This window comes from Melospiza melodia, chromosome Z (assembly GCF_035770615.1).
Source record: "Melospiza melodia melodia isolate bMelMel2 chromosome Z, bMelMel2.pri, whole genome shotgun sequence".
NCBI classification, from domain to species: domain Eukaryota; kingdom Metazoa; phylum Chordata; class Aves; order Passeriformes; family Passerellidae; genus Melospiza; species Melospiza melodia.
Genome location: NC_086226.1, coordinates 75108153 through 75134905, shown reverse-complemented (window position 1 = coordinate 75134905; position 26753 = coordinate 75108153). Strand labels below are relative to the sequence as shown.

At 41.8% G+C, this 26753-nt stretch overlaps 1 protein-coding gene across 5 annotated transcripts in view; it reads right to left on the bottom strand.

Moving 5' to 3' along the window:
* SEMA6A (semaphorin 6A) overlaps positions 1-26753 on the bottom strand; it is a 119070-nt gene that overhangs the window by 16735 nt on the left and 75582 nt on the right. For 3 of the 5 annotated variants that reach the window (XM_063180705.1, XM_063180707.1, XM_063180706.1), the window contains exons 12-19: positions 25247-25402; positions 23655-23831; positions 22806-22946; positions 22637-22717; positions 20652-20710; positions 18860-18880; positions 18677-18727; positions 11709-11873 (exon numbers count right to left, since the gene is read on the bottom strand). In XM_063180705.1, the coding sequence (XP_063036775.1) occupies positions 11709-11873; positions 18677-18727; positions 18860-18880; positions 20652-20710; positions 22637-22717; positions 22806-22946; positions 23655-23831; positions 25247-25402 (851 nt within the window). The remainder of the gene's footprint in view (positions 1-11708; positions 11874-18676; positions 18728-18859; positions 18881-20651; positions 20711-22636; positions 22718-22805; positions 22947-23654; positions 23832-25246; positions 25403-26753) is intronic. The other 2 variants (XM_063180708.1, XM_063180709.1) reach the window with 2 other exon arrangements.

Below are 26753 nucleotides of genomic sequence, written 5' to 3'. Positions count from 1 at the left end.
AACACAAAATTGGTGATGAATATGCTGTTAGCCATTTCCAAATGTTTGTGATATTGTATAGCTGTGCCAGAAGTTCTTCTTAATGCTTCCTGAGCAGCTACTCTATAAACTGCTCTAAGCCCTTCTAATGCCAATGGAGCTGTTAAAATCCACTTGAGCAGGGACCCTGACTTATCCTGCTCTGCTGGGGCAGGGAGAGTTATCAGACTATCAGCTGGTGGTTTAAAAACACCAGTGCTCAGTGTACACAGAGTTGTTTGTGCATTTAGTTGCCTAACTGTGACAAGTCCCTTCTGAGGACATGAAGGACTGAGATTTAAAAAAAAAACAACTTACAGCTTTGCCAGCAAACCTCCTTTTCTTTTCCCTCACAGGGGTGTTAGGATGTGCATTTTTGATACACTATCTGCTTCAAAACTTCTCAATAAAGAGCCCTTAAGACACATTTTTGTAACAGGAGAATAAGGACATGTCTTTTCCCTATCCTCTCTCTCAGCCACCGGCACAATCTTAGAGCACATGATTAAAGTCCAGCAAAAATTGCAATGATAACCAGACAGCAGAGAGTACACTGCCTCACTAAATGGCTATCAAAGAATTCAAAGGGACACCTCCCTAAACATCTGACGAAATTGAAGACATTCAGAGGAACAACTGCTTCCCAAACACAATGAAATTTGTTATCTGTATTTAATGTTCAATAAAACTGAGATTGCAAAACCTCAATTATGCCCTCTCCAGGTTTTTAATTTTTTAATTAACTACATGCTGCTGATCAGTAAGCACCAGCCCATGCTGACACAAGGAATTAAATGTGCCTAATTTTACAGTCAAAGAAAACTAAGAAAAATGTAAAAGTTATTTGGGATCCTTCCTATATAATTAACGAGATATTGATAACTATTAACTAAAAGTTAATGAATATGAGAAAAATGTAGGTGGTGTTTTTTACAGGGCAGGTAATTAGACAGTTGACAGTTTACAGACCATATTAACAGTGCTCTGCACCAGAACTGTCAATGTTTAGGTCATTGCAAAATTACCACATCACATCTGAACTATTAATTAATACGGTAATTGAAACTCGGCCCATCCTATATGAGAAAAATGAATTATTCAAATATCTCAACAGCATATTGACATTTTAATCGTACACTGGCATTAAGAAAACTAAAAGGTGCTTTAAATATCTTTCAGCTATTAGATTTTGTGCTATTAAATCCCTTTGAATGTTAAACCAGTGTCGGAAATCTCTCGTTTAAAGTGCCAGACTCTCCTCAATTCAGCATCTTTATTTAGCACGACATCTCCTTATAATCAATATAAACATCACAAGAGAAAAACCGTGGGTAACCTGTCCACCAGCTATGCCTTGCTATTTCTAGATAGAATAGTGTCTCTGTGGAGCAAGCACACCCTAGAGCGAATTCCCAGCTCTTGATAAATATGTCAGTGCTACAAAGGTCAAACAAGAGCACGAGGCAGTCTGTGCTCCTCCACTGAGCCATCCTCACCGGGTGACAGCGGATGAATGCAGCTGGGGATCTGCTCCACCACACAATAGCTCTGGTGCCCTGAACTCTGAGCAGCTGCCTTGACAAATTAGATGTGGCCTCTGTTATTGAAAAAGCACATCAGGGTCCTGGGGCAATGACAGTTTTTTCCCTCTTTTAGTAAGACAAACCTTTACAGCTCATTGCAGCCTGGAAATGGATAGCCTGACTTGAAATCTATGCAGGTGGACAATTACGGGTCAAGGATACCTGCTGTTTCCAGAAGCCACCTTTGATAACACCTGTTTTAAACTTCATCATTCTTTTATTTGCAGGATCTAATGTAGGAGCACAGAAGCTCTGTTTTCATAACCAGATCAATACAACCTCTCCTGTTACCAATGATGTAATTTTTTTTTCTCTAATAAACAGCAAATGGCTCTTGGTTCTAATCTTGCCACTCAATGCTTCCACTTCTGCTAGTTAAATCTCAAATTTGTACTGTTAGTGAAATGCAGAAATGTTTTGAATTCTGAAAATGTTAAGTGCTAAAGTATAGGCATTTCTTTAAGTGTGGCATAGGCAGTTGGTGTGTGCTGGAATACACCCCACCATTATCTTGATTTCCTCATCCTTGCCTGTTTTTTGCAGTTAAATCTGTTCCTTTTCTTACACATTCAGATGGCTACCATAGAAAATCTGTGACTAAATGAGCTGGCGCTTTCTTTACATAAAGTCTGAAATGCAGGCTTAGTCACACAGAAGGCACAGTAAATCACTGCCCAATACTCTATTATAACCCTGTGTTTGACTAAAATTGGCTTAAAGATGTGGCGCTGCTCAGGGATTTAGCTCCTGACATCTTTTCTGAATGCTATGTCTCTGCTCTGTCTCCTCACTCTTGTTCTCAGAGAAACTTACCAAAATATCATTAAAAAAAGTCTGAAGAAAGTCTCTCAGAAAAATCCTTCCAGCATTCTTTTTTCATGAATTTTATATACAATTTCCATTTTATTAATTAGCATCTACTTTACTACTGTCACTGATTGAACTTGAGGATGTAATCTGAGATGATTAGCTGTCTCTAGCCGTGGGAGCAGACAGCTCATACATGCAAGACAGAACAGAAGAAGGATCAGTGTCATTTCTCTGGACAAGTCTGTTGTGTTCCCTTAATCCTGACTGCAGAGCCCTCCTGGTGCATGTCACAGGACACCAGCCATTCCAGTGTGGTGAGATCATAAATCTTCTGGCATGTTTACGAGTTACTTGCCTTGCCTAGTGACTCAGGTATCTGGCCACTAAAAACCGTACTGGGAAATTTGGTCCTATGCAAATGCTAACAATGGCTTTCAGGTGTTTATGATATGGTGCTGGAACTGTGCTCCACAGCAGGTATGCTGGGATTAGTTTATGGGACATCCAATTCCTGGACAAGTTGCTCATTAGAGGCATTTTAGGCAAATATAGGGTTGGTTGTTTGTTCTAAAAAAATATTTTTTAAAAAAATTTCAACCAAGCAACCAATATACAAATAAGGCCTCCCTCTGGAAACAGGGATGTTTACAGTAAGCTGATGCTAATTTACTTAAGAACATTTCAGAACAAAATCTACAGTTCTTTGTTTAGTACATTCAACCAACCTCTGTTTTCATCCTAATGTGAAGTCAGTACATTTTAATCTAGATGTAGCTATATATAAAAGTTTAAATGAACTAAATCCTATGTCTCACTGTCTAGGTAAAATCACTTTGTGAACCACTACAGCTCTGAGTAGCCATACTTCTCACCCCAAATCTCAGCCACATGCTACAGAATCACAGACAGAATCAGAGCAAATTCTCTACTCCCTTTCTCACAACTTACTAGACTCTGGGCAGAAAATGTAAAAGTATAAGGAAGGATAATGTGATAGTAAAGAAAGGATCTGGTCTGATTCAATTTTCATTGTTTCCTCAGCACTTGAAATGTACTGATCTGCAAAGTGCTTGTAACTGTTTTATATTTGTGCACACAATGGTTTGAGACATAGGAAAGAATAGCAGTGTTTGCATGGTTTCCCCCAGATGCACATGGTTTGGGTGAATACATCTCTTCCCAGTCCCATCTAGGCAGAACTGCCTATGGTGCAACTCCTCCCACTGGACTCACACTCGTTTTAGGATCAGTCAGTTCCTTCTGACAGGGTCAGGATGATGGCACTGATGAAATACTGAGTATCTGCTCCACCTCCACACATTGAAAGTCCAAGCCCTTCCCCTCAGACCTGCAAACACTGATCAAAACCTAAGTTTTGACAATTTTTGTGCCACTTCAAGTCCTCATTTCCTCATCTGATTTATTACATAATGCCAACAACATAATAATATTCCTCTGTTTTCTCTGATATAGAATTGCTTTGAATCTTTTAGATCCTTGTACATATTGGTGTATAACAATATTTTTGTGTAAAAACACACTCTGCAAATGTAATTCTTGGTGCAAAACTCAGCTCTCCTGTGATGAATATTAATTGTTTAATTTATGCAAAAAAAAAGTCTGAAGCTTTGTTTTGCCGCAGATGTTTTTCCCCACTCATTTCATGTCTACTTGTAAAGTATCTTGTTATATCAGCACTTTACATTCTTTATCATAACTGTACCTGAAGTTTCTTATAATTTTGTCTCACTGCAGCAGAATCTGCCTGAACATTTGCAGACTCTCCAGAGACAAGCATTGTCAGCACTTGGCAAATCTTTCAAGTAGTGATAATCACAGTAAAATTTAGTAACACTGCCACTTGTGTACAATATGAAATATCTTCTGGAGGCAGGTTTTTAAAGGAGTGGCTCTTGGGCTCCCCAAGGGCACAGCCCTCTCCAAATAAAGGAGTTGACTATTAATGATGTACCAGAGGAAAAGCTGCAGTTATTGATAATAATAATATAGATTATACAATCTGTAAAATAATAGGTGCTACCAGATTCTGTATCTAAAGGAGCCCTCTCGATATCCAAATAAACCAGCAACTCTGTAAACTGTGTTAATCACATCTCACATCTAATCAGCTTTTTACCTTAGTTACATGGATCTCAACAAAGGGCTTGCTAAGGAAAGGTGATACCACTTACAATCTTCAGCTAAGGAGTGCTGAGCCAAGTAAGAATAGAAACATTAAAGACTGCTAACCACTACACTTTTGTTGTTCAGCGTCCGGCTCAGTCAGTTCCACCTGACTGCTGTGAAGAAGAAGCTTTTTGTAGCAGAGCCACAAAATCATAACCCGAATTTTCAACCAATTTATCAAAACAGTGATTAACAGGCACAGATTTCAGGCAGATAGGGAATGTGTGAGAAAACAGAGCTGTTGGCTACATGTGCACTACGGAAGCCAGTACTAGAAAAGCATGAGTTCAGCATTTCTGAATGGAGGCAGGAAGGACAGGAGGCAGCAGAGAAGGGCAGCAGGGCAGTGAGGGACAGGACCAGCTACTCTTGAAGAAAATCAGTTTGCCTTCTTCACGGAGGCCCTGTGGAAGAGCTGTACATCTCTATCCCCCCTCGTTAGTAGGGCCACTACAGGGGCACGCAGCACTAGTGGGTGTGGAGGGTAAAGCCTTGGAGCGCTCCCCAGGAGGAGCTGCATGACTCCCACTGCGGAGGAGGAACACCAGGTACAATGGCAGCAGGGGGAAGGTTAGGCAGCAAGGTTAGGGAAACTGTTTCAACAAAGGTGAGAAACACAATTCAAATTAACACTAAAACACAGCAAGAAAGAAAACAAAACATAAATATACTCTAGAACATGTGCTGCTCTTTTGGGGGTTTTTTCAGTTTTGTTTAATTTAGTTTTCTGGGGAGATGGGAGGAGAATAGAAAAGAGGGTTGCTATTTAATTTGTCCAGTCACAGGGGCTTTTTTTTTTGTTTTGTTTGTTTGTTTTTTGTTTGTTTGGTTTTTTTTTTTGTTTTTTTTTTTGTTTTTTTTTTTGTTTTTGTGGGGGTTTTTTTTGGTTGGTTTTTTTGGGGTTTTTTTTTTGTTTGTTTGTTTGTTTTCCTGCAATATAAAGCGCATATTCCTTAATGGCCAAAATGAAAATGCCAATGTGATGGCAATGCACAATTCCCACTCTATGGGTTGGACTACACATTTTCATCTTGGCAAGAAATGTGATGTAGCTCAGAAACAACAGTTCCAGAGTATATTTAGCTACTAAAGCTGTGGCACACAAATGTCACATTCCCATGAGTCAACCCTTTTAAAGAACCCCGTCTTCACACCCCCACAGATATTCCCCAAGATGCCTGCACTGAATTAGGAGTGAAGCATATGGATGGATGTGACATCATCAAAGCAACCGTGTTACAGTAAAGAAAACAGCAAGTGGATTCTTATACAATTAGTACAATCAGTAAGGAGCCATTTGTGAGCACAGAAAAAGAAAGAAAACACTGCTCAAAGGAATAGACACAATCAATGAAGAAAAACACAAAGCACCTTGCAAAACAAGGAAAAATTATTTAAAAAAAAATTTTCTTTGTGAATGTGTGAAAGCAAAAGAAATCACAGCAAAAGTGGTAACAAAATCTTGATAAAAGGATTGTAAGTGTAACAATTACTGATTTAATTTTGTGTGAGAACTCTTTCCTTTGCCCATTTGAAACAACAACTCGATAGAATTTTGGAGCCAAGCGGCTGTGGCTGGGCAAGGCAAGGAGTAAGAGCACACAGGTGGATGGTCATGGTGGAAAACCATGCGGGCACCGCTGCCGCCATTGTTCCGAGGGGTGTAGACTGCTTCCAGCCTTGCCAAAAGCCATGGTTAGGCATCAAAGAATGCATCATATTTAAATGACCCTGTCAAGTACTTATAAGGTTCTTTGGTAACCACCACTCCCTGGGGAGGGAAATATTGAATGTAAGCCACTTCATCAGTCAGTGAATTGAAGCAAAAATTATTAGAATTCATCAGTTATACATTTAGTAATATTTTCACTGCATGCTCTTCTGAAAGCTGCTAGTGGCATACAAGATGCTTTTAAGAGCTAGTTTTCCATCTATTAAGCATTGCTTTTCAGAAGACTTGTGAAGCAGGGACCCACACACAACAAACAGTGCTATGCTGCCTTGTCTGGCAGCAGCAGAGGCATTGTATTCAAGACTCCATCCCCTTTTCCTTTTCCTTTTCCTTTTCCTTTTCCTTTTCCTTTTCCTTTTCCTTTTCCTTTTCCTTTTCCTTTTCCTTTTCCTTTTCCTTTTCCTTTTCCTTTTCCTTTTCCTTTTCCTTTTCCTTTTCCTTTTCCTTTTCCTTTTCCTTTTCCTTTTCCTTTTCCTTTTCCTTTTCCTTTTCCTTTTCCTTTTCCTTTTCCTTTTCCTTTTCCTTTTCCTTTTCCTTTTCCTTTTCCTTTTCCTTTCCTTCCTTCCTTCCTTCCTTCCTTCCTTCCTTCCTTCCTTCCTTCCTTCCTTCCTTCCTTCCTTCCTTCCTTCCTTCCTTCCTTCCTTCCTTCCTTCCTTCCTTCCTTCCTTCCTTCCTTCCTTCCTTCCTTCCTTCCTTCCTTCCTTCCTTCCTTCCTTCCTTCCTTCCTTCCTTCCTTCCTTCCTTCCTTCCTTCCTTCCTTCCTTCCTTCCTTCCTTCCTTCCTTCCTTCCTTCCTTCCTTCCTCCCTCCCTCCCTCCCTCCCTCCCTCCCTCCCTCCCTCCCTCTCAGCGTGGACAAGAGAATGATACTGCTTATTTTCAGAAGTGGAAACTGGATTTTCTAAGAAATGTCCTCTTGCCTGAGGTATTTTGTATAACAGATGTTACCAACAGATTGGACAAAGAAAGAAAAGATCCTCATTTTTTGGCTGTCAGCATTATTATCATTGATATTGCTGGGAGGAAAGTGGAATGCTAGGTAAATCACAAGCCATCTTAAGGAAGGCATGAAGGTTTATCTGCCTTCCCTCCACTGCGTAAGTGATAACCCTTCTTCTTAATTGCATTTCTACAATTGAAGAGCAAGGGACAAGGAATTAAAAAAAGAAGATACCTCAAACTGAGCTTAAACTGAGAGGTTTCATCTTCAGTACCGTCACTCCCTTGCATCTGAAGTTAAGGTTTTGAGTTTGAGTATTGCAGCCACCTGAAATTATTCCTCTGCCAAGGCTCAGCAGCCCCCCAGCCTGCAGGGTGCAAAGAGGCTCTGTGCTTAACACACAGGGAACACTGATCAGGTTCTAGAAATTCACTTTTCTGGTACAGATTTTGCAGTTATTTTCCCAGAATGTCCCAGAATCTACAGGATGAAACTCTTTAAAGATATTGTTCAAACAGGGGTAGTTTTTCCTTTTTTTTTCTATAGGAAGAGCTAATTAGCTGGGAGGTGGGGGACAAGTTTACATCCTCTGCCTGTGGGAGTTTAAGTCTTCGTCTTCAATTTCCTGCCAATAAGCCTAAAAGCCAAGGCTGCTAGATTAATATTTTCCATGTTATCTCCTGCCTAATTTGACCAACCTCCTCAACTGGCAAAGTGCTTCAGGCCTTGTCTCTGCTGGGCCAGCCAGGTGGTGCCCATTGCCTCTATGGTAAGGGATTGTGAAGGCTCTTAGAGGTCAGTGCTGGGGAGTTCAGTGGGAAGCCCTGGATGTCCCTGGACTATGGGAGGCATCGTGTATCTGGGCTGTAAGGAATGACAGGCACTGAGGTCAGTCAGGGCCCAGACCACCAGCAGCTGCTCATGTAATTCTGCTGAAGACTGTTCTGTGATGTTAATGTGCTCATCACTCCTCGCTGAAAGCCTCCACAAGAAATGCAAAGAATTCAAGATTCAGTGGGTCAGATGGAGGGGGAAGAAGAGGGGAAACTAGTAACCTACTAGTTTGGGCAGACAATGCAAAGCATCAGGTCTGGCATGCAGTAGCTTCTCTAGAAACAGCTGATGCTTTTGTCTAATGAGTTTTTAATATAAAATGTATGAACAATGGAGACTGGAATCCACATTTCAATTAATATTTTAAGTGTTTTATATCAAGTATTCATAGCAGAAAGAACTGAACTTGTGTGTTCCTGCCCCTCGTGAGTGCCCCTAACCACTCAGCAAGTGAGTTTTGCTCATACTCATCTTCCTTCTGACACACTGAGTACTTAATTAGTCCACACAGAGAAAAACATCTTCAACAGAGATTGAAAGAAGAGATCTAAGAACACCCCAGAGAAGAATAACAAGAATTCAGATCTCTCTAGGCAATGGAGCTATTTGAACCTAACTCCCCTGTTTGAAAGGAACCATATTAAAATCTGAGATACAGATTAAAAGGAACTGAAAGAAGGATGAGGGTCAAGATGCAATGAGGGGCACCACCACCTCTACATAGGAGAAAAGGTTCTTCTCTATGTTCAAGCAGCAAATTTTGGCAATTCTTTGCCTAATTCTCTGTATCTATGGCAGAGGAAGAATGGAGGACAAAGGACCAGAATTCTACTAGACTCTGAGCTTCAGCAGTGGTCTGAACACTGGGAAATGACACCCAAATCCCAACATTTTAATATGTGAAAAACAAAACACAGAACCTCTCAATGAGTAGATATTTATGCACCATTTAATGTACACTAATGAACACACTAAAAGGAATTTTTTGCTCTGGTCTCACTGAAGACAGTGGGACTGAGGACCAGTGACTAGGACTACTCCCAGTTTGCTCAATGGTTAAATAGAGCAGGCTTTCCTTGTCTGCACTGGAATACTGGACCTGATTGGTGATGTCACAAGTGGCAGGAGCCTGGGCTGCAGTGATCATGCACTGGTGGAGTTTACAGTCCTCAGGCACATGGGTCAGGCAAAAAGTAAAGCCAGGACCCAGCATCTTAGAAGAGCAAACTTCAGCTCTTCAAGAAGGGCAGTAGGACGCCCTGGGAAACTGCCCTCAAGAACAAGGGAGCAGAACATAGCTGACAGATCTGTAAGGATATCTCCCTTGGGAGATCTCCTGAAGATTTCTGAATCTCCTGAAGATTTCACTGAAACCCAGGTGAAAGAAATTGGATGGGAAGACAAGAGACTGAATGGCTGTATTGGGACCTGCTAGCTGAACTAAAGGGCAAAAATGAAATGCACAGGTGGTGGAAGAAGGGACAGGTATCATGGAAAAACTATAGGAACACAGTCTGGTTGTGTATGGATAGAGCCAGGAAGGTCAAGGTGTAGCTGGAGCTGAACTAGGCAAGGGATGCCAAGAATAACAAGAAGGACTTCTACAGGTATGTCAGCCAGAAAAGGAAGGTTGAAGAAGATGTACTCCACCTGGCAAGCAATGAGGAGAGGGCTGAGGCATTTAACAACAATTTTCCCTCAGTCTTCTCCTGCAACCTCTGTTCCCGTGCCTCTTGAGTGTTTGGTCCACAAGACAGGGCCTGGGGGAGCAAAGTCCCTCCCACTGTAATAAAAAATCAGGCTTGGGACTACTTGCAGAACCCGAACATACCAAAGTCTATACAACATTGTGATATCTATCCCAGAGTCCCAGGAATTGGCCTGATTTAATTACCAAGCCACTGTCTATGATATTAGAAAAGTGTGGCAGTCAGGTGACTGGAAAAAGGAAAATTTTGTACCCATCTTAAAAAAGGGTAGAAAGAAGGGCCCTGCGAACTATCAGCTTGTCAGTCCCATTATCTCTGTGACCGGATCACGGAACATATCTTCCTAGAAACTCTGTTAAGGCACATGGAGGGCAGGAAGGTGCTCAAGACAGCCAGTACGGCTTCACCAAGGGCAAATATTGCCTGACTAACTTGGTGAAGAGAGTCCATCAATGGATGAGGAAAGAGCTACACATGTCACTTATCTGGACTTTTGTAAGGCCTTTGACATGGTCCCCCACAACATCCTTCTCTCTAAATTGGAGAGAGATGGACTCGATGGGTGGACAATTTAATGGATAAGGAATTCACTGGACAGCCTTATTCAGAGAATAGTGGTCAATGGCTTGAGGTCTGAATGGAGATCAGTGACAAGTGGTGTCCTTCAGGGGTCAATTTTGGGACCAACATCTTCATCAATGACATAGTGAGTGACATCAATGACAGAGTGATCCTTCAGGAAGTTTGCAGATGACATCAAGCTGTGTGGTGTGACTGATGCACCTGAAGGACAGGATGCCATCCAGGGGGACTCAGACAAGATTGAGAAGTAGACCCGTGGGAACCCTGAGGTTTAACAAGGCCAAGTGCAAAGCACCTGAGCAGGGCAACTCACAGCCCAGAAAGCCAAATGTATATGGGGCTGCATCCAGAGCAGTGTGGCCAGCAGGGCGAGGAAGAGGATTTAGCCCCTCTGCTCTGCTCATGTGAGACCCCACCCGGAGTGCTGTGTCCAGAGCACAGGAAAGACATGGGCCACAAAGATGATCAGAGGGCTGACAGAGCTGGGGTTGCTCAGGCTGAGGAAGAGAAGGTTCTGGGAAGATGTTATAGCAGCCTTCCAGTACCTAGAGGGGAATATATAAGAGCTGAAGAGGGACTTTTTACAAGGGCATGTAGTGATAGGACAAGGCAAATGGCTTCAAACTGAATGGAGGCAGGTTTAAATTAGGTATGAAGAAGAAATTCTATACTCGGAGTAATTCTTTACTCTGGGTGGTGAAGCATTGAAACAGGCTGCCCAGAGAAGTTGTTGATGGCCCATTCCCGAAACTGTTTAAGGCCAGGTTGAATGGGGTTCGGAACAACTTGGTCAAGTGGAAAGTCTGTCTGGTCATGGCAGGGGGGGTTTAGAATAAGATGATCTTTATGGTCCCATCCAAATCAAAGCACTTCATGATTTTATGATTCTATGGCTATTGAGAGATGGAAATAATGTGAAATTAGCTGAGAACTGTTGTGCTGCCTTGGGAATTCAGAGAAAGGCAATATAAAAATGCATCCTTTAGAACAATAGGAAGCCATGGATCTTGCTTTGTCAGACAACAGGAGAGATCAAATTTAGAGAGCTAAATCCTCTGCTTCCCCCCTTCCCATACACATGCACAAAACTCTCTATAAAGGCATACACTTCTGTTTGTTTTGTGTGGATTCCTCAGGCAGTGAATTATCTAGGACTGACTCTAAGATTGGCTGTTTAGTTTCAGACTTTACGATAAGCTTTTAATTATAGCACGGGAGTTTCATTACATGTTACTCTGAGCCAGCTGGAAGCAGTTACACTTTAGTCCTCCTCCCCCTCCCTCCTCACCACAGGATGTCATTTCCAAGGCCTTACCCTTCTTGTCTTGATGATTATGGGATGAAACTGCCACATATGGATCTGTATTTTCAGATGAACCAAGCGGATGCTTCCAATCCAGCATGCGTCCCCTAGCATCATAACCCTGTCGAGCGCGAGAGTCAGAAGTGGTGGTGCTTGGGACTAGGGAACTGGAGTGTCCTGTTCACATTATAAATACAGGTAGGGAAGACAAGTCTCATTAGTCACTTACCACCCCATGCTACCTCCCCATGCTCAGGGATGTACAGACTGCTTTGCTTCCGTGACAGGTGAACATCTTGTCTTAGGCTGAGTAATACTTCAAAAGTCCTTCAAAATGTGACTCCGAAGGAAGAGGGGATTTGAACCTCCCAGATCCAGGTGCTAAAAGGTGCTGCCACTGAGCTGGCAGTTCTGTGCTTCTCCACAGAGTTAAATGCATAAGAAAGAGGGTAAGCACACTTTATCCGAGTCAAGCATCCTTTGGCTGGATTCAGCACACATGCCTGACTGAAACTGAAGCGTCAGCCCAAGCTGTCTGATACTGGCTCAGTCAAAAAGCAGATAAAAAAATCAATGTAGAGCAGAACAAAGTCCAAAATGGCTGGAACTGATTGGGAATGCCAGAAGAACTACAAAAGGGTGACATCATGAGGCACTCCACCTCATGTCCCCAGGGAGTGAGGGACTGCCCAACACCAGTGTGCTCTCACTAAGGCCCTCCTCTCCCGACGGGAAACACCCCGGGCCAGCTGCTCACACCCGCTTGCACCATCACTGTTGGTCCTGTCTGAGCCGGTGGCCCAAAACGGCTCTGAAATAAGCACAAGACTGAGCACCATTTCTACTCAGAGCAACAGTGCACACAGTGCCTCACCACGGGATCGGCCCAAGAACCCCTGACTCCAGCAGCAGCTGAGGCTGAGGTCTCACATGCCTTTTTTCCATTACAAATGCTCTAGACATTGTTACTGCTGCCCTGAACAAGACTGAGCTGCTTCTTGCATATCATACACACCCCAACAAAGAGCACACTCACAGAACTTGCCCCACTGGAAACACAGCACAATTTGAAATGTGCTTTGGATGGGACAACAGCATGTTTGCAAACTCATGCACTCTTTGCAGCTGGACTTGAAAAGCACATCAGCGCCTAAATGCTTGAGGTGCTTGGAGTCTACTGTCACTGGAAGACAGCTCCCACATGGACTTTCCAGTGGCTCAGCTGCTTTGGGGAGAGGGCACCAAAAGCCATCCACACTACAAGATTTTGACCTCAAAACCATTCTGAAATTTTTCTTTTGGTACATGTGAAAAAGTGAGTAATTTTCATCAGGATTCAAGTTCTGGGCCTCCTTAATTTGTAGAGTAACTATACCCCCTTACCTACTTTTCTTAAGGAGCCCATTAAAAAAATGGGGTTTTTGACACATGCTCAAACTAACAGAATTGGATTATTCACAGACAGGATGGCATATAACATTTTTCGTCAGATAACTCTAGACAGACTGACAGCAGCCCTCCTTTCTCCTGTCTCCTTTTGAACAGCCCAGCAAATTAATTTTCCTTCCTCAGATGAATCTCACTTGGAGAGGAGTCCAATCACCAGGCTACAGGCTGCCCTAGCAGGGACCCTCTCTCTGCTCCTTTCCTTGATCTTGCTTCACTGCTCAGAAAAATAATTTGAGACTCACTGGGGTAGAGACAGATCAACACAAGGAGCTGAAATTTAAGCCTCACACAGAAGGCACAGAGCTGGGCAGGTAGAGCCTGTGCTTCTGTAGTTTATTTTAAACAGCTCCTGGATAACCACAAAGCTTTTGAAAACTGCATCTCAAAAATGCTGTTTTAAATGGCTTCTAAAGCCATACAGCCCCAGCTCTCAGAAGTCTAGAGAGAGATGATGAACCTAGATCCTCAATTCTACTCCAACTATCAAAAATCTAACTGTTGGCCACCAATGTCCCCAAGCTTTTAGATACACCCACATGATTCTTTTTATCCAGCCCTTTCACCAGCTTCATGGTGTTGAGCTACTGATGAAGTCAGCAAATTGCTGCAATTATTATTGAGATGATATGAATTAAAGAAACCCTGTTGAATATGAATGACTTTAGAGTAAAAAAATGCCTATGCTCCTCCATAAGTTTTTGAGGAGCCATTTTGATTTACTGAATTGAATTATATATGGGAGCACTTTGAACTATGTTTTGTACAGGACATGGTCACAATGAACTCCTTTAACTTGTATGCTTAGAAAGGAAAACTGGTTAAATTTACAGTGCTCTCACCATGAAGCCACCCTTCAACTCCAACTAATTGTTAACACAATTTAGCTCTGGATGTCATTCTGAAGGTTTTATACTGACAAGGGCAGTGGATTATATTTTACCCTCTCATGGTAGAAAGTGTGTTTTCTCCCAGCCATCTTTCTTTAAAGCAGCAAATTAAATGCTGTGTTTTAAGACAGAGTTTTAAATGCTGTGTTCTGTTAAGACAGAATGTCATCCAAATAGAAAAGAGAAGCCAAATGTGATCCTTTCTTAAAAGGTTTCCCTAAGTCCTGTCCTGGCTGGGGACGTTGGTAGCACACAGATAGAGGACTCCATTTGAACTCTAATCCAAATGTTCTGCCTGCTTCACAGCAGTCCTGCAGCAGGACTGTTTGTGTCCAAAGGGACTGGTAGAGGTCCAGCGACTGAAAACACACCCCCTTCTTGAAGCAAGAATATGCTGGCTCCTGAAAGCATTCACTCCAACACTATTTTACGCTTGTCAACTCCCGTGCTCATTCTCCGGGAACAAGACAAATAACAAGGCAGAGAACAGACTAGAAAATAGAAATTATGGAATTTTCATGTTTTCTTTTCCCTAAGGATTAAACCACAGTGCAAAAAGTCATGGGGTTCCAGTCTTCAAGATTATACCCCATTCAGCAACAACAATAATGTGTACAGTATTTGGTCAGCTTACACATAGTGGTGCACTCACCATAAGACTGCAATTAGTCATTGCTTGATAAGGAGGTAAAAGAGAAGAAAATCTTGCCAAGTAGCAATCATATTTTAGGCCTGTGTTTGACATGCATTTTTACACCTGTATCTCTTTCCAGACACTCGCACTTTTAAATATGCCTAAAGGAAGAGTTCTGGGGAAAAGCTATAAGCATAGTTAAAGAAAAACATTTCATAATACAGAAATCTAGAAGAAGTATATGCTTAAGGGACACATTTTTCAGGGGGGAAAAAACATTCTTGAACCATATGTTGCCAATACACAGAGAACTTCCTGGTAATGGAAAGCTAAGGCTTTGTGAAGCTATTAATGTGTACCAGATGGTCACTAGGTAGAGAGGGGTTCCACACAAATACAAGGAATCAGTATATTTATTCTCTCTGTTACTAATGTATTAGACTAGTACACACTGAGAAGCAATCTTACACAGTTGATTGAGACAAACTTTCTTCCACTGGATTTTGAGGAAGCAGATTAAAGCTTAATAGCCCGTCCCAGTTGTGTTAGAGCTGTATTTGCAAACACTTACTATGAGGCAGTGATACTGCTCCTGTAAGCAGTATCACAGTGTCCTGTAAGTGCCTGAATAGCCAGTCCCACTGCGTGAATTTCACCTCTGAGCAGAGCAGCACCACAAATGTATGACCTATTTAAGTTTCTCTCATAAACAGAGGAAAGACTGAAGTGGCAGGCAAGCCAGTCCTGGCCCTCTCACACACAGCCATTATCAAGCCTTTACAATGCACTATATAGTTCTCAACATGTAGTGGGCCTTTTTTTCCCATTACACCATTTTTCACCACTCTAACTTGCAAATAAGATTTGTTGAAATGTATTGAGGCTTTGGCACATCTGAGATGTGGCCATAACCTCTGTGTTAATAATGGTTAATACAAAAACATCTGAAAAACCAATTCTGCCTTTGTTTTAAAACAAAGCATCTGAATAACTGTACACATAGTGCTTTTCAAATGTCTTTGTTTAAAGAAAACATGTAAAAATCAAATAGACACACTCTAAAAAAATCTGGATTAGGTGCTTCCATTATTTGGAAAAACTTTTCATTTGGAGTGCTGTAATCAAGTAACAGAGGCAGAGTAAAAGCACTTAGTGAGCACAGATAATGATTCAGAAAGGTGCACTTCTGAAACTATAGCTTGTTCTGAAGTGCACTTGTAAAATGCAAAGAGGTTTTTTTTTCAGGTTTAAAACAAAGACAGAGATTCAATACTATCAGTATTTGATAGTTGGTCTAATATGCACAAGTCATTAGAATCTCAGAGGTTAAGATATCTGCACGCTATCCTATTAACAGCTAAAGGAATCTAATTAGACAATTAGAGGAAAAGTTAAATCAATACTGTAGAGGGAGAAAGGACTATGGCTAGGAGGTAATATAAGGGCCCAATTCACTAAGAATTGATGTTTCCAAAGGTAATTGAAGCTGCTTAGACTTTTGCAGAGTGATCTAGCTTAATCTCCTTGTTTAAATATGTGTCTCCTGCATAATTTCTCTCTGACTTTCTGCATCCAGACCTTCCGTCTGCGATCCTCTCCTTGGGTGTCAATGGAGTCACCTGCATGAACTTTGCACGTTACTTGTTTAAAACTGATCATGTGAGGCTGCCTTAGGAAGAGAGCCCATGTGCCAAAATCAGGAGGAGGCTGGTGCCAGGAATGCAAAGATTAAGGGCTTGGTTCTCCTCTCATTCACACTGCTACAGATTGGCAGTAAGTCTGTTGAAAGAGGATGATTTGTAGTGGCATAAGTGAAGAGAATCAGGCCTTATGACTTCTTTTGGAGCTTCAGATGACTTTGGGTATATTTAGCCCACTGAGCCTTCACTCAGTTGGCATTCTGGTACTGGTGTTCTGAGGCTTAATCTATTGTGACATACCATTTACCTTTTCATTAAACTGTACTCAGTACCATCAAAAGAGATAATTCATAAATTTTTTCGTTTTTTCAAGACGCAAAATTACTCAGACCAGTCTCTACAGCTGGCAAACAGGAACATGTTTACCGAGACTGGTTTAGTACCTCATCCTAGTGGAAGATCAATAGAAGGTCACTAGTGGAAGGTGAAAAGAAAGCCCAACTGCAAAAATATCAGACTAGGTATTTTTACTAAACCAGTAAAAGGTGAGCTGACTTGCATAGAGAACATGTTATCAGGATGTACCTGAGAGGAGTCAATGAAATAAACCATAAAAGGCAGGACATGAACGGGAACCCACACTAATGCTGGGTCAGCGTTTCTCCATTGCACCTGTCTGTAAGATCCTGCTTTAAAAGCTGGGTTCATTTATGGAGTCTCTTTTTGGCCTTGACATGCCTGGACAAATGTACTCTCTTTTGTTACCTGTACTCTCTTGGACTACAGCTTTTTTCCTTCTGTTGCTCACTTGAAGCACTTTTCTGCTTTCTTAGTCAGATTAAAATATAATTTTTACCAAAGTACCTACTAATACTCTAGCTGGCAGGATCCAGAACCACAGTTCCACAGTTATAACTCTGCAGACTATGGAATTCACATACAAGCAGGAAATCTAGAACAATTCTGGCACTTCAGCACTATACCCAAAGCCACTCTCTTTATCTTCGTATTCAGAGTACGAATTTTTATTATTACTCTTCTTTAATTACTGCTTTGTGCATTAGAAATACAGCAATTTCACAATGAAAGAAAGTATTAACTGTCTATGCGGATGAAACTGTGAGTCTTCCATATATCAGAAAGTCTCAGCTTGCCTTTGATTTTGCACATTCCCTTCACTGGTTTTCATTACCATACTTTCAAATAAGTTTCACCTGCACATTTTTCATTTCCTGGTAATAAACAGTAGGGGGAATTTGATTTTACTTTTACAAATGTTGAACAGCATTACTGTGCCTCCAGTTATTTATATTCTGCTGTACTGAGCTGTCATTGGTTCAGTTTCATACCTACATACTCTGCAGGCACAAGATAAAAGGATCAATTAAAAGTTCATCACAACTTCACATTAACCAAATGCATGGTGAATTTGATCTAGCCCTAATGAACTGCTAGTATTACAGCCTGAAAGGAACTTCACAAGGAAGCTCCTACCTCTCGTCGAATTTTGCCATTGACTTCACTGGCAGCTCTTAGCTTGTGAGTACTTGTCTTTGTTCAGGATGTCTGTAAGAAAAGCTATTGCAATATATGTCTAGGTTTGAATTTAAAGTGATTATTTATTCTGCAGTGACTCCTCATGAAAACATTTACTCTTCACTCCAAGAAAGAGCATAATGTAATTCAAAATATACAGAACAAAGTGGTAGAAAGCACTGTGAGCACAGATTAACAGCTGCCTTATGGGAACCTGCTACTCGAGGCTTGCAGAAAAGATCCTCTTTAGTTCAGGTCATTTAATTTGCTATGTAAATTTGAATGGACAACATAAATGACTCACCCTAGAAAAGACAAGAACCTTCAGGAATTGAGGCATAATCCAGTCTCAAACCACATGGGTAAAAGGTTAATTTTCCTTATGAGAGAGAGATCTTTCTGTAACCCAGGGATAGTTCTACTTTCCCTAAGGTATCTCTGACTGGCTGATGTAACAGGAACGACACCAGCCTGGACAGCTTGTAAGTGGGATGTGAGCTAATCTCTTGTTTGTCCTGGTGAACAGATAAGATGCATCACTGTACCCAAGTGTTTCTTTGAGTGTCAGATGAAGCATGCTCTTAATCATGTCTGCTGGCATGCTATTAAAATAGGCCTTATCTGACTGTAGTTCAATCGAGACAGTTTTGAGGAAAGACAAGAAAAGAGGGATTGAAAACCAAGAAGTATGACTTCATCCTAGTTGTGATTAGTGAATCGGGCCCTCAAAACCAAGACAAAAGAAGTAAAATGAGATAACAACTATTTGAGTACAGATACTACTAGCTAACACAAGGATTTGGGGAGAATTTTTAAAAACACTCATAAACTGACCATACACTGTGTAGTAAGACATTTTTTGATCAGGTGTAGCAGTTGAAATGTCTATGAACAAAATAAATTGGGAAGAAACATTAAATATAACAAAAGCATGAAAATATTTTTAAGTTTAGTAAAAAGTGATTCCTCCAAAATGGATTTGCTGTCAATAAATATTGAAACTAAGAACTTCCTTACCATTCAGGGCTACGAAGGAATCTGAAAGACAAATAACAGGGGAAAAATCATTATTTGTATCTTGTTCTTTCTTTTAAGTAGTTTGCTGCTAATAAGCGTTAATGTTTCAGCTGATATTTACAAGCATGTGATTTGTACCCTAAGGACCCGGGCAAAACTAATGTTTAGACATACCCGAAAACAATGTCTGTCTTTGAAAGTGCTCACGACCAGCTCTGTACAGGACCTACTGAAGGAGAGAGGGCCAGCATGCCCCCTGCTTTCCTTGTAAATCCTAGTCTAAGGCAAGGCACTGCAGGGGATGCAGCCAGCAATGTGAGTCAATGAGGACAAAACTCAGGTGACCCAAGATCACATGAAGTAATAAAATCTGCTGTGTTACCAGGGAATGAAATCTACCCCTGTGCAGTGTCAAGGTTCAATGCACCATTCAGGGCTAAAGAGGGATTTAAGCAGGGCATGGGCTTTGTTGCTCTCTGCACAGAAGCAGATCTCTCTCCATAAGCACAATGTGCTCTTCCTGAATAATTTCCTACCCTCCTTTTTTATGTAACTGATATCAGGTACACTCCACTCCTGCCTAACCTATTTGCCCAAGGAGAGCAGAACTGGCTGAAAAGAGCAAAGATACACCAGCTGGGAGCTGGCCTGATTTTGGTGCTAACCCATTTTACAGGGGAACAGAGGGGAGCCTATCCGTACCCCTCCTTCAAAAATCTTTGCAATGGTCTGTATTACCTGATCTTAGGGCAGAGGCTGAAACCCCTGTACTCCTCCAAGCACAGTGATGACAGTAATTAATGCCTCTTGAATAAGGATGCACAAGGCATGAGAAGGCTCAGGCTTTCTACAGAACGTCTGGCCCACACCATGTCCCATGGCACAGTCTAGCCCTCTGCTATTTTCCCCTGTGTTGCAGAAGTAATGACTCTCTCACTGTACATTGATTCCTCAGCTTCATCAGTTTTATTGCATCAGTGCAAATTAAACTGAAAAGAATGAGAGTCTTGATTTCATGAGGTTTTTAAATAATATTTGGAGCTCAGAATCAAACCAGTCTTGGTGAGAACATTTGGAAGAGGAGCTGTCCTGAACACAGATGTTGGTATTCCTGAAGGCTCAGAAATCAGCAAGGTTTCCTTGCATGCAGTGCAAGCTATGCACTTTTAAGCATTTCAGTACAAAGCCGTAAATGTTTAAAGACTGTGTTTAATCTTCCAGCTCACGCTGTCAGTATTTAAGGTTTACCATTAAAATTTCTTAGGCAATGCAATAGTACCTGACCCTGAATACCATGAGGTTGTCCAGACTGTATGTAAAATTCCCTAAAATTCACAAACTAAGCAGCTGTCATTTCTTGATCCGGATCCAAAGCTGAAGATATATTTCTCTGTCTCACTGTGCTGCATGGGAATGTAGTCCAAGTCACAGACTACACCAAGAAACCAAGCCACTTCTGTACATTTACATAAACAACCCAACCACCAGGGCTAATAAAGACAATGACCCCAATTCATTATGCCATTGCTGTAATCAATATCCTCTAGAGCTGGGCTTTTCTTGTTATGCAACCACTCTGAAGTCCAGTGTTTGTATAAATCACATTAACTGGGCTATTTTCCTCAAATGCATTTAAACAACAGTTCTTCTTGTGAACCTGCACCATTAGCTACATTGCTGTCCCTGTCATGGCTTATGTTGCTACAAAAGAATGCCTGACAGGTAATGGTGATTTGAGGCATTCAGAAGGATACTGTGACACACGGTAAATAGAAGTAAAAGCTTTGCTTACTTTGGCAGTCACCCAGGCCATCTGTATTGCCACGTTCTATGTCCTGTTCAAATGACAGTCTAAATAAGAGAAGGAAACAAAACAGTATGAATAACAACAGTCATAGGCATAACCAGAAAGAAATTATCACATGTTCAATTGAAATAAATCCCCGCTGTGAAACCAGCTATTTCTTTGGAAATTCCACACAAAGGCTGAAAAACCGCAACATACACATTTGAGCTATTCATCATTGCTTAATGATTTCTTGGCTTCTGATGATACTTTTCCTTTATATTACTACATTTTAAAAATCCACAGCATGCCTCGTTACTGAGGGAAGAAAAGACTTGCATTTTTTAAACTGTTAAATACAGGATGTTATCAGAAGCACCTGTAACCCTACACACCTGATCTACCTGTGCACAGAGTAGATCAGGCACACTGGCACTTTGGAGAGGGGAGGGAGCCAACCCACTGGGCAGGTACTGTGCTTGAGGAAGAAGCCTGAATTTCAGCAGTCACTTGGGTACGGCACCAGATGAGGCTCAAGGCATAGTGTCCATCCCACAAGAGGTATTCCTTTTAACTCAGGGGCTCTACTGACAAACACTCACGTGCTTTTCTAGCTGATGTGCTCAGCTTATGCTCCCAAGCTCTCTCTGTGATTTTGGATAACTATGGAAGCTGTTCTTCCAACTTCCTGTGTGGTCAAAGGTGAATGACAAGAACCTTGGAAAACTTCCAAATACAAGCCCTTGCCTATATTAGGATCCTGCCATTGAGGCATAATTACCCTTGCAGACAACTCATTCTAGCTCTGTGCTCTTAAAGCACCTGCTCTACTGTCATCTACTCCTGGAGGATGACTAACATCTCTGCCTCCTGTTGGCCAGCTTAGAACTTCACCAGATACCTTCACAGCTGATCTGGACCCCCTTCCTAAGCACTGGACAGAACATGGGCTGCCTTGATCTCTTTTGGACTTCATCACTGCAGGCTGCATAGCCTCTTTCTCGATGGATCTATTGAGGAAAGTGGGAGCTACTCTAAAAAGTGAGGTATGGAAGTCTCCTACAACTTGCCATGGAAGTTGAAGAAGCCTTGAGCACTTTTTGGAGTTATGAAAAACCTGATATGAACACAGGTACATTTTAACATTACCCTACCAAAAGTCAAATCAGAAACAGCCCACACTTTTGAAGTCAAACATATACAGACACATACTGCTACAGCACCCCCAGCAGATGGTGGAAATCAGCAAATTAAGAACAAGACAGAAGCACAGTATGCTTGTCCATTACATAGTGAGGACCTGCAGAGAAGCAGAGTTAAGTGGTGTCAGATGTAGGGCTGTCAAGGCTCTGTGATATCTGTGCTACACTTCCACTACTACCATGAGGGAGTACAGCTGATAGCTCAGAGTGGGCAGTCATGTGGTGCGTCAGAAGTGGCCATGAAATGTGAGCTCTGAAGTGGGTTTGCTCCCTGTAACCTTCCCAGACTTTCATTATCATAAAATAATTAAATTCTACTGTTAAGCAAGGGGAGATCCAGCACTTCTCTAAATCTGTTTAAAGCCCTTACTGTGCTCTGTTATTCCTCTTAGTAATGCACAGTAAATTAGAAGGACTGGTTTTGTTTTCAGTGGACAAATTACTTCAGTAATTTAATTTGGATTTTATTGCCTCTTTAATCAGCTGTGATGGCTCCAGTGTAGGCTGGTTCAGACATATCCATCCAATTCACTCCTTTCAATAATACACAGACCTTAATACAGCTCTTTCATTTTCTTCTTCCTCCTCTTTCAGCAGTTACCAATCAGCTGACGGTTCACATCAAAAAAATTTGCGAGACATTTCGGAGGTGAATGCAAATAAGATGGAAACAAACACTTCCCACATTTTTCCCTCTCTAAAAGACGCATGTTCCAAATAGCTTTGCCCAAGACTGCCTGGCACCACCGCCAGAGCTTCAGAGCCCTTCCAGCCAGAGCCCTTACTCACTTGGAGCCAAGGACCAGCTGCGCGCACACCCCGCTCTCCTTCACCCATCCGCAGTACGGGTCCCTGGACGCTATGCAGGCCCTTGGGAGAGAAGAGCACAAGGTGGCATTCAGGGGCGCGGCAGCCTGCCCGGTGCCCAGGCCCCTGACAGCCACCACCAAACACGTACTTTTTGCACTTGCCGTGGCGCTCGCAGCGCCCCAGGGGCACCTTGATGACGCAGGTGGAGAAGGCGACGTACAGGCCGCTGCTGGGCCTGTCGAGCTGCAGGCCCATGATCCGCCTGTCCTCCATGCCGTCGTAGCTGCACCTGATTAGGATAAAAGCGGGATGTGGGTGTAACCGGGCTCTGCTGGGGGAAACCCTAACTGTCCCCCAGGCTGAAAAAATAAGATCGCAAAAAGCTTCTGCCAAAAAGATCCGTAAGGAAGGTAGAATTGAACGAGTCAAGGAGAAAAGAACACACAATAGCCACTAAAAATACTGACAGACATATAAGAAGTATTAAAAATGCATGGGATAGTTAAGAATTTGGGAGCAACAGCACACCAGAAAAGCTTCTGACGGCCCTTTGTTTTTGTGTTTATTCTTTTCCAGCACTCAAAGTAGCTGAAATTTCTGCATGATTATGGCTCACTTCAAAGCCCCCTTAGGCATATTTGAGGAAGACTGAAATGTGGAAAATTTCCCTTGGAGAGTAGCTTGCTGCTTGCTGAGTTATTTGGAGAGGAATCAGGGTTTTTTATAGGATTAGAAAATTAATCTTCCTTTCCAGAACTTCACTTTTAATTATCTATCAGCTGCTGCATAGGATGGGCTATTTTCTACACAGCCTGAATAAAAAAATCTTATTGCAATGTAGAGACTGATAAGCAGACATCCCCTCCCTAAACAATTTTAAAATTACCCAAAAAACTTGGCTTCTCTAACCACTTCCGTTTCCACGGGACAAGTTATTCTCTGGGAAATCACAAGTTCAAAGTCACCCATACATGAGTACAAAGAATCAGATACACACTTTTCAGGGTTGTAAACATTGATCTCCTCCAGGAAAAGGCTGTCATTTAGGAAACCAGTGTTTCCTGTCCGTGCCAAGAACTTCAGGATGATTCCCTTCTCTGACCCCAAGAAAACCACGGTATAGTTCTGATATGGCCCAGCAGCAGAGTCAACAGCAATTTTGGTCAGGCGATATCTAAAACAATAGAGCATTTTCACAGATAAATCACAGAGATAATCACAAAATTTTCATTTATTTGATCACTTTCTTCATGTCAGATAAGTGTATGGTAGATTTCTAGCAACCATAAAACACATTTAAGCACTTTTCCTACCTCTCTATAAATCAGCACAGACTATACCAATTTGGCTCCCCAGATGTTGGGGATTTTTGACATGTTTGCATACCCACACATCCAGTAGCCACCAGAAGTGTACAGAATTTCAGAAGTGTCTAGACGTTCAGAAAGCTGAAGGGCAGCTAGGAGCCTGAGGCCATTTAGGAATTATCCTTCCAAAAACCTGGTGATTTCTTCAGACAGGGATAGAGAATCAGTACAGTGAATTGTTTTAAAAATTTCAAGCTCTGTCACATTAAAAGCAGCTGAGCTAGGTTCAACTTGTTTTGTCAAGAAAAGCTGTGCCACTTCAAGAGTAAGATGCTAAACACCACTTTACCTCACTAAAAATAATCACACAACCACCACTGAACAAGATCAGCACTGAGGTGAAATCAAATCTTGGGGTGACACAATTTATTGAAAACAAGTATACTGGTGGTTTGGTACCAGTTGGATGGTACTGCCTATCAAAGGGAAGCACTCTGTGGAGCTTGTTACTCTCATCTTTGGTTGGAGGCACAGAACCTGACAGAAAACCTGACATGATACATTACTGTAACGAAGTCAGACCCTTCCACAGAACTAAGTGCCCAAAACAATATTCTACCTTTGCTCAGGGGAAGAGTGGAAAATACTGCAAAAGTTAGTCACATTATTCTGTTCACTGCTGCAGGGTAGATAAGTAGTATAATGACCACAGCAGGAGTGGGAATGTATTTTGATAGGAAGGGGATAGCGTATTTAACACTTGCTGATTTAGGAGTCTTTGTTTGATCTGTTATTATTTTTTTTCTTGTTGCCATAGAAAGGATGCAGATTAGGCAATTACTTCTGCCCTACACACTTGTGCAAACATTAAAGCTTACCAGAACATAACCTGACAGACATCTACATATCCTGTGAACATATCCTGGCAGACGTGTTTGTATCCTGTGTACATATTCCTGAGTTCTCTGCTGATCCTTGCCTCAAGTTTTTACTGAGCCATCTCAAACACTGACCCGTAAGCCAAAAGGTGATTAAGCCTTCCCTGCACAGCAGTTCCTACAACATCCGGCTTCAGCACAGCACGGTTGGAAAAGACTGAGGTCTTTCCTATCTTGAAAGCTCCTCAGGGAGTTCCGCAGCATCTGCTCAGCTCTGCCACCATTCCTAGCTGGATTCATGCCCAGGACACCAGGACATGTGCAGAGTTGGAGGGTATTGGAAGCAAGGCTGTTGGCACAACTTGGCAGCTACAGTGCAGACAGAGCTCACTCGGTGCACGTACCTGACCATTGTCCTCAGGAACCAGGGTCGGTTGACAATGGAGGGTACAGCCTCATCCATCAGTGGATGTGTTTTGATGAAGTTCAGCGTATCATCTGGGAACTCATTAGATGTTACATATTTTTCTAATGATGTAGAGCCAGCACAGCAACCAGGCCTACATAAAACAAGACAGTAAAGCCAGAAAACTTATTTGACAGAGCGCAAGCTTCGTTTTGTGATGAAGCTCAAACTGCAATATGATGTGCTTTGCAGGAGTTTAACTTGGCAGAGGATCGATAAGTGTGGTGGACTTGTTCAGCACCTCAGGGGAAGCCTAAAATCCCACTCTGTCCTCCATTCAAAAGGACTTCATGTGTCACTTATGACTACAAAGAAATTTTTTCAACAGGAGCACTACACACACAGTTTTGTAATTTATCCATTCATAGGGAATGTAATCACAGCATGTGTGCATTTGGCTTGATGCTTCCCAATTGCATAGGTGTTTTCTGATCTGTAACTCGCCTAATTGACTGCTCTCTCCTGGAATAAAAGAAGTTCCTATAATACAGTATGAAGTTAATTTTTTTTAACAGGTATGAAAAAATGCTACTTTTAGTCACATCTGATAGAAAACAGACTATTGAAGAAGACAAACTGAAGGGCATCCATGCAAAAATCCATTGTTTTTACTCTTTGTTCAATTTGGATGAGATGATTTAAGAATGGTAGCTCATTGAGAACTTTCATGGAAAATTTATCTGCCATTCTTTATCAACTTAAATGCAAATCTGCTCATGCTATTTCTAAAATCTACCTGCTCCTAAGATGTAGGGCAATCTTCTTGCCTGGACAGGCCATCTCTCAAAGAATTAGCAAAGTGTTTTGTTTGTTAATATTGTATAGGTCATTTTCTTTAATAAAAGGCTCATTTGATCCCATTTTCTAGAGCACTGTGATTCTTCAGACCTTTGGGCCAGTGTGAGATGGGAAGGTGAAAGATGGACCACTCACTCCGAAACACAATTTTCATCTACTCTGTTGTGGGTAAAGGCATTGACATCAAGAGTAATGTCAACTTGAACAAAATACAGGACTGATCCTATCATCTGTGTTGCTCAGATTTAGATAAATATTCAAATATTAGGTAAATAAATTTTGTGTGGGAAGGGAACATAGGACTCGAAGGAACTAGCTGTGTCAACAAGTTTGGTCCCACAAGAGCTGAGCAAGGACATTACATGCAGACAGTGTGTACTCTTGCCTCCTCATATCCAAAATACTTTAGCTATCTTGCAATTGCATGTAGAACTAGCAACAGATGGAGAGAAGGACAAATCAAGGACATGATTGTTTTCCTAGGTCCTTGCAAGGGCATTGACCCATGAGACGGCATTCCCAGAGAAGTCGAGGGAACAGCCTGGCACCTTCTGGCACCGTGGTGTCTATGGTTTCTGTGTACCTAATCTGGAGGCCTATTTACTCCTAAATCCTAATAGCATGATTGGATTAATCCTGTTTTAATC